The sequence below is a fragment of the Larus michahellis genome, chromosome Z (genome assembly GCF_964199755.1).
Source record: "Larus michahellis chromosome Z, bLarMic1.1, whole genome shotgun sequence".
In the NCBI taxonomy this organism is placed as follows: Eukaryota; Metazoa; Chordata; class Aves; order Charadriiformes; family Laridae; genus Larus; species Larus michahellis.
Window position 1 is genome coordinate 75,097,680 of NC_133930.1, and position 8,020 is coordinate 75,105,699.

At 37.3% G+C, this 8,020-nt stretch overlaps 1 protein-coding gene across 21 annotated transcripts in view; it reads left to right on the plus strand.

The window, feature by feature from the left end:
- The window catches only part of ELAVL2 (ELAV like RNA binding protein 2), a 106,251-nt gene extending 102,831 nt beyond the window's left edge, over positions 1-3,420 (plus strand). For 19 of the 21 annotated variants that reach the window (XM_074570257.1, XM_074570254.1, XM_074570260.1 and 16 more), the window contains one exon: positions 710-3,420. In XM_074570257.1, coding sequence (XP_074426358.1) covers positions 710-1,040 — 331 coding nt within the window. In that variant the 3' untranslated portion in view covers positions 1,041-3,420. The remainder of the gene's footprint in view (positions 1-709) is intronic. The other 2 variants (XM_074570268.1, XM_074570266.1) reach the window with 1 other exon arrangement.
- The last annotated feature ends 4,600 nt before the right edge of the window (positions 3,421-8,020 follow it).

An 8,020-nucleotide genomic window follows, 5' to 3' on the forward strand; every position in this document is an offset into this window, starting at 1 on the left:
GAATTCTGTTTCAAATGATTTACTGATCCTCACTGGTTTTATAGCATGCTTTTATTCTGTTTTTCTATGTTACTTCATTTCATAGAATCATAGAATCGCTGAGGTTGGAAGGGACCTTTAAGATCATCGAGTCCAACCTTTAGCCTACCCTGACAAGAGCCACTTCTAAACCATGTCCCTCAGTGCCCCAGCTACCCTTTTTTTAAACACCTCCAGAGATGGTGAATCCACCACCTCCCTGGGCAGCCTATTCCAATGTTTAATAACCCTTTCAGTGAAAAAATGTCTCCTAATATCTAATCTAAACCTCCCCTGACGTAACTTGAACCCGTTTCCCCTCGTCCTATCACTTGTCACCAGGGAGAAGAGGTCAGCCCCCATCTCTCTACAACCTCCTTTCAGGTAGTTGTAGAGGGTGATAAGGTCTCCCCTCAGCCTCCTCTTCTCCAGGCTAAACAACCCCAGCTCCCTCAGTCGTTCTTCATAAGGTTTCAGACAGACCTAGCACTGTTCTCCCTACTTGTGTATAGTATTGTACATAGTATTTGTGCAGCTGGGGAAGAAAATATTTGTGATGTTACGTTTTCAGTCTGGCCAACATGTTCATGCTGTGAAAAGCCCTGTGTCATTTTCTCTTTTATTTTGAAATTTCTTTGCTGGGATTTTCTGTGAACGGCTACTTTATGATTCTGTTTCCCTCATTCTTTAGTAGGTTTCCCCCAATGACCATTGATGGAATGACCAGTTTGGCTGGAATTAATATCCCTGGACATGCAGGAACTGGATGGTGCATTTTTGTGTACAATTTGGCCCCTGATGCTGATGAGAGTATCCTCTGGCAAATGTTTGGACCCTTCGGAGCAGTAACCAATGTGAAGGTCATCCGTGACTTTAACACCAACAAGTGCAAGGGATTTGGGTTTGTGACTATGACAAACTATGATGAGGCAGCTATGGCAATAGCCAGCCTGAATGGATACCGCCTTGGGGACAGAGTACTGCAGGTCTCCTTCAAAACAAACAAAACGCACAAAGCCTAACAAGTTTATTCTCAGTGCATTAATACATGAAAACTATACAACAAAGGCAATTTACAAGAAGCTTTATGCATTAGTAAATGCCTTTGTTGTATGTCAGTGTGGAAATGGGGATAAAATGACTACTTAGCATCCTAAGAATATGTGAGATTTTTTATTGCTAATATTTGAATTAAAACTTCTTAAATATCTTTTGTGTTTGAATATTGACAAGAGGTACAGGGTTTTTACCTGTCACAATGCATATTCTATTGCCTTCTTTGAAGAAGGTGGACCTTTTAAAATGTTTCAGCTAAGGGAAGAAGTTTTTTTCTTTTTACATGACTGCCTTTAACCTATGAGTAAATATTGAGGCTTTGTGTTATACTTTAAGTTGTTTTTATCTTATTTCTTGATTTGCCTTGTGTTTAATTTACATTTTAATTGCATTGCTGTTTTTTTGTTCAAGAAAAGTATTTGAAGTTTACATTTAATTTATAAAGTTATAAGCAGTATTTATTTTATAATTATCATTTGGGTCGGGGAATGGGAACACATTATAAAAGCTTATTGTAAGAATACTGGAGAACTTTTCGTAAAGCAGTACCTTGCCAAAGAGATAAGAGCCTCTTTGATGTGGGTTTAAAAAAGCATCTATTTTTATAAAAAAAAAAAAAAATTTGGAGAAACTTTTTACTGGTCCTGGAACAAATATTTTGACTTGAATACTTTGAGAAATCTCTTCATATGACACCTAGTGAGCTTTTAAAACTTACCAGGAAATTTGCTGTTGTTGGGGAAAATTTAGAAAGATTTATGATGTAGAAATACTTTTGAGATCTTTGTATTAAGAAGTAGAGTCAATGGGATGCACTGTTGGTTTCATTTTTGTAATCATCAGTGGAGTCTTTGATCATCCTGGTTATTAGGTGGCTCACATTAATTTGTGCTTTTGAAACAAATGAAAATTTAAAAAAAAAAAGAATATAAGAGCAAGCAGGAAACTTAAAATACTGAGAGATGGGGGAAAAAAAAAATCTGTTCTTCCTAAAGAATTCCCTTCAGATAGAGCTCATGGTGTTTAGTGATGTACTTGCTATTGTTTGAAGAATTGTTTTGTCTTAAGAAAAGACATTGAGCATGGTTTGCGCCGTAGCAAATCAGCAGAAGTGGCCTGAGTTGGGTGTATTTGGAGGTATTTTGAAAGTTATGTTCAAGGCTAACACCTGAGCTTTGTGTAATGTAAATAAGACCTTGAGTTATGAACCTTTCAGCTAATTTTGGTTTCAGTTAATTTTTTAAGTTACATGCCAAGTGATGTTAAATTTTGAATGTTTTTGTATGAGTTTTTTCTTTGTAAATGGCATTAACATTGTTACTTGAGGTCTGCTTACTCATTTTTGTTGTCCTGAGGACTTGAATTTACAGTGCATCAGATCTGTTGCTATTTTTGTCTGTAGATAGTCTAGCTTCAGCTGTTTATGGTGATGCTACATTTTTGTTTATAAATATGTTTGTGGTAAAAACGAGTATAACCATAGGTTTTGAACAAATTTCCTTACATTTTTCATACAAAACCCATAAATACCTGTATGCTATTGAAATTTAACTTTGTATGATGCTTAAATCACTATTTGGGGAAATAGAAAAAGTCTTTACCATGTATTGAAGAAATTTAAGAAGAAGAATACAGAATATTTTCTGATTAGCATCTAGCTTATAATTAAATTTTTAAAAAAAAAAGCTGAGGGTTTGATGCCTTCACCAGGATGCACTGACAACTATGTAGTTACGTCCTGCTTTTTGTATAAACTGAGATGCTCATATGCTTCCCCTTAGAAAAAGCAATGTTCTATGCATAACATAGTTGTACACTATCTTTGCAGTTGCTTTTGGTTCTTATTCTTTTAAATTGTAGTTATAAATTTTTCAGTATAGTACAGTACATATACTGTGAAGCGCGTGCTAAAGTGACTAAGCGAGTTTTCATGCTGACCCACTCAATGCTATTCAAAAATCAATTGGCTTCCTGAGCACTTCCTCATTCTTAGGTGCATTTAGATTGTTAAAGCTAATCCTCTGCATTAAAAGTTGTATATACTATAGAAATCACAAACTTTCCAATGTGGGGAAAACAGTAGCTACATGCTTCTTTCCTATACTACTGTAGCAACTAACGGCATTGATGAGAAGGCATGTAAATTGGGCTTCACTTTACAGTGTTTATCAGAGCACTTAGTAAAATATAAGGCTCGTATTTATTTGAAGTTGTATAGTATGACTTAATTCACATCTGTTGGAATAGAAAATATATTCTGTTGAGTATTTAAGAGGTTGTACATGTTTTCTTTTGTGTTTGGATCCTTTGTACTTTTTCATGTTCAGTACATCAATAAACAAAGTTGAAGGGAAAATAGTGTCATGAGGAGGTCCTTTACCGTATTGTTCCCTCTGTAAGTAATCTGTAAGTGAAAGCAATTATGGTAAGCAATCCAAGTGAAAGGTTTCCACAAAGTTCTTGAGCTCCTTTTAACTTAGCTTGGGGTCTTAGTTACCAAGAAGGAGGTAAGACAGTGGAGCTGTGTACCATTTCTGTTATGTTAGAATTAGTGTTGAATCTTCTCACTTTGGTTTTATATGAACCACTCAATACTTAAATTGATATAATAAATGAGGATTGTTAAACACATTCAGTAAAAACTTAATATGCTGTCTGTCTAGCAGACTGCTATTCAGTGTAGCTAAGTTAATGCCCTAGTGTGTTAGAATAAATACAGAGGAGAGGGAAGGATTTACTTTTTATTGGAATGTCCATTTGCTGTTTAATTACTGCATTAATTTCTGGGCTCCATTAATTGAGTAGATATTCAGTTAACCTTAGTTTGCTGTTCTTTTCACTTACCATCTCTTGAAGAAATTCTTTAAAAATTAGTCAGTTGTCTCTTGCCCTTTTAAAGTACGTATACTCCTAAATTTGTTTGCTTTACTCAATTGAATGAGAGTAAATTTCCACCAGTGAGAATACAATTCCAAAAGTAGCTTATGCAACATAGCTTTTATTTCTAATTGTTTTCTTTCCCCTTCTCTTTTATATCTTTACTGTGAGATATTATTTTTTTTGATACAAAACCTTGCAGCATGTGTTGTGGTGTGGAGCATCTCCCATCACTACAGTGTGATAGAGTTGAGTTTACTTGGATGATGGGGTCCTAAGTCTGTGAAGAAGACACATAGATAACTACATCAAGATGCCAGTCATAACCAGTGCAAGCACACTGACTCTTTATATTTACTTATAGAAATAGTGTGTACCGATGACCTTTTATGTGGTTGTGTTCTTTGGTGGCTGGAGTAATGAAAGGATGCAAGACAGTGCTTGGCAGCAAGTGAGGAGCTATATTTGGAGTTTATATTCCAGCAGGGACATCTGTGTGTTCAGCTTGCACTCTTTCACGGAAGGATAGTTTTAGTTCTCAACTTAGACCAGTTTGAGTTCAGTGTAACTAGCCACGGTTGAATTATTTTGTTATATGGAAAGGAGGAAAAAAGTCTTTATGTAGTTGCCTGCAGTTTAAAATCAAAACTGGTTATATTTTGAGGGTTAGATGCAGATAAGCAGGCAGTCAAGGAGCAACACTAAAAATTATCAGTCGTAAGTGCAGTTGCCCAGAGGAAAGGTCAGTGCTGAAGAATACAAGTATCGTTTTATGTAGCTCAGCACCCCTAGGTAGTGAGAGCTCACAAGTAAGGGAACCTGATGCAAACTTATGCAGAGGTAGTACTCTTCTTACTATATTAAAGTTTTATGATAAAGCTAAGGAAGAAAATGTGAAACTGCTTCATGCAATACGGTGGAGGACGACTAGTTCCTTTTGTACCTAAATAGTAAGAGTTCTGGGAACGTCTTTAATGTGTGGTACTAAGAGTGGCAAGATAAGACAAGCTGGAAGTATGACCCTGGCAGAGGGTGAGCTGTAAGTGGGGAACATGGGTGTTAACTGGGGCACTTGTGGAAGGGGTTCGTTACTGCAGAAACATACTTGAGGCTTGTGTAGCCTCTTCTGCGAAGGATTTATGCAGTGAAATCAACCACAACAGCTGAACTTCCCACCTGTGTATAGAAGAGCCTGCCTTTGGCAGGAGTGTGTCTTCCCAGTGCAAATGAAAAGGGTGCATTTTTGTAGAGCGGATGCGATGGCTGTCTGCTGGGGTTGTACGTGGTGTGTATTCACTGCGTGACACCCAGGGGTCATCAAGGACTAGTAAATGTGAGATGCTCTTACCTGTACTGCTGAGCAGGACTGACTGATGGTTAAAATCCATTTCCCTTTGTATTGTCACTTCAAACACAGTGCATGAAGCTGACAATGTGTAGGAATGGTGACTTGAGTTAAATCTTGAAAAGCAGCAACTAATTAGCTTTAATTTATAATTTATTAGTTTATAGTTTTATTTTATGACTAGCAGAGAGTATCTCGGGTGTTTGGGTCTTTTTCTACTGTGACAGTTTGAGAAATGAACACAATTTGAGATATGCTCCATCACGGGCAAAATGGAATTATTTTTTTTGCCTGGTATTGTGCTATTTCATCCCTGTCAGCACTGTTGATTCAACTGTGCTTGCACCTTCTTTTATGCTGGGCTTTGTCTGCCTAGTTGTGGCATTTGGATTTCAGCATTTTCATGTACGCATCTCAAAACAAAGAAGGATGCATCTGTTTTTACACTGAAATTTCCCTAATTAGACTACATTAGACTACAGAAAGTAGAGGCATCTGTCAACAAAACTACTGCTGTGATGCTTTGGGCCAGCAGATGAGCTAGCACATCAGAGGTCATCTGGGACAAGCAACTTAAAACAAAGCTGGGGGAGAGGCTGGATCTTTTGGTGGGAGGAGGTGGAACAGGTACACTGTGTTAACATGGGAAGCCTGCTCTTGGGGTGAAGAGAAGTTTTAATCTGAAAAGCTTGACTTGCTGACCGCACTTCTAGCGACTATGAGGAAAAAATTGAGGAAGCAACGTAAACTTTGAGGTACCTTCAAAGCAACATGAGTGACTAAAGTGGGTTAGGAGGTTGCCTAACTTACGCTATCAAGTCTGATGCATTACTGTCTTATCTTGTAAGTACTCTACTGTTTTCTGGTTTTGACCAACATTCTGCTGAGACATAAATGGAGACAAGGAAAACTTTATTTTTTTTGTATACGTAAGGCCACTCTAAAAACCAAGCATAACTGCAGAAAGCTAATAAACCATCTGATTTCTTATTTTATGTAATATATCATGTGACTCCTGTACATAAGTGAATTTAAGTCAACATGACACTTTTAGTGACCCTGTAATACTGCAAGGAAAGTTGCTACAACTGCTGACAGTATTGGTTATAAACACTGAATAGTTTACAAAAACATAAGGGCTGAATTTTAATTTGAAGCAACTCTTACTAAATTACTCTCACTTAAGTAGTAGGACCCTTCCCTAGTATAGCACATGTATTTTTGTTGTTTTGAATGCAAGGTTGTTCTCAGTTTCAAGTGTTTACATGAATGTTCTGCTGATAAAAGCTTCTGCAGGTCACCCAGCTGCTGATACAACAGGGCTATTTGCTAACACTTATGAAAGACAATATTCTTAATTAAATAGCCCTGAAAGTTAGTCCACCACTTCTTGATGTCTGTCTGAGAAGTTTGGTATTAACTTTTAGAAATGCAGGGTATTCTGTAGCAGCCTGTTGTGTCAGAAGGAAGGTGGAGATAAGTCAAAGAAAATGTTTTGTTTTTTTTTTTTCTACTACTATCTATACTTTGTGTCATCATACAAAAATACAACAAGCAAAAGCGTCGTGGCAGACTTTATTTTTTCTGTCCTTGGTTAACATTGGCACTATTCTTATGGATCCAAAACAGTTCTGTTGTACCCTTCGCTTCAAGCTGTCCATCTTCCCTGTTCAACAGTTCATGTTTTCTGAGAAGTTATACCTTCAAAGACTTTCTGGTTGAATTACTTCTTTCTTGAAGTGTTGTGTTGAGTTGCATATTTATTGCCAACAGCTGTAGTATCCATTTTTATTGCCACAAACTCAGATATGTTATAAATCTGAATTTTGAAAGTAACTGTAATGCTTGCTGTTAATGATACCCACTTATGGCAGGCTTCTTGTATATAGGCAAAATATTTAGGAAAGTGAGTTTAGGCTTCCTCAGATTGCTGTTTGTTGTGCTAACACTCCCCAGCCACCCCACATGTGTGTGTTACCCCAGCCCACCTCTCTGATCTGTTATTAACCAACCCAGCCTTTGTGCATCCAGTCCATGCAAAGGGATTTGTGCAAGTAGCAGAGGGAAAGCTTGAGAACAAGAACACAGGCTACATGTTTTACAGACCAGGGAAGACCAGAAAAGGCAAAATTAGTCTTCTAATTACTTCCATTAGGTTGCCTATACAGGACTTACATAAACTGATCCACAGCTGATTAATAACTTTCTAGTGAGAACTCATTTCTAGATGCTACTGCTTACTTTCCTGGTTGGAAACAGCGTCTTCCACGTTCTAGATAGCTTAACAATATTTGCCATAACCCCGAAGCTGATGCTTTAGGAATTTATATGGCCATCCCTTGGAACAACTCAGGGAAGAGAGGAGGGAACCCTGAAGTGGTCAAGTCTGGACCAAAAAGGAAAGTTTAAAAAGTTGTTGAAAATTCAGATTATGTTGGATGCTCATCAAAACTTCTCTTCTTTCAAAGATTACCCTCTTTAGTCCTCTGGCTTGTTCTTGCTTTCTCTGGGAAAATGGGTATTTCATTTCCTGCTACCTCTCCAGAAAAGCAGAAACAAAGCAAAAAAAGGGTGTGAAAAAGCCAAAAGCAAAGGCAGCAAAAGCCTGAAAAGGAGCTTTCACATTGTGACACCAAATTTCAACAATTCTGTCATTTACTAGTGGGCTTCTTTGAAATCCATGCAAAGCATGGAGAGCAGAAAAACTAATTAAAAGTAAACTAA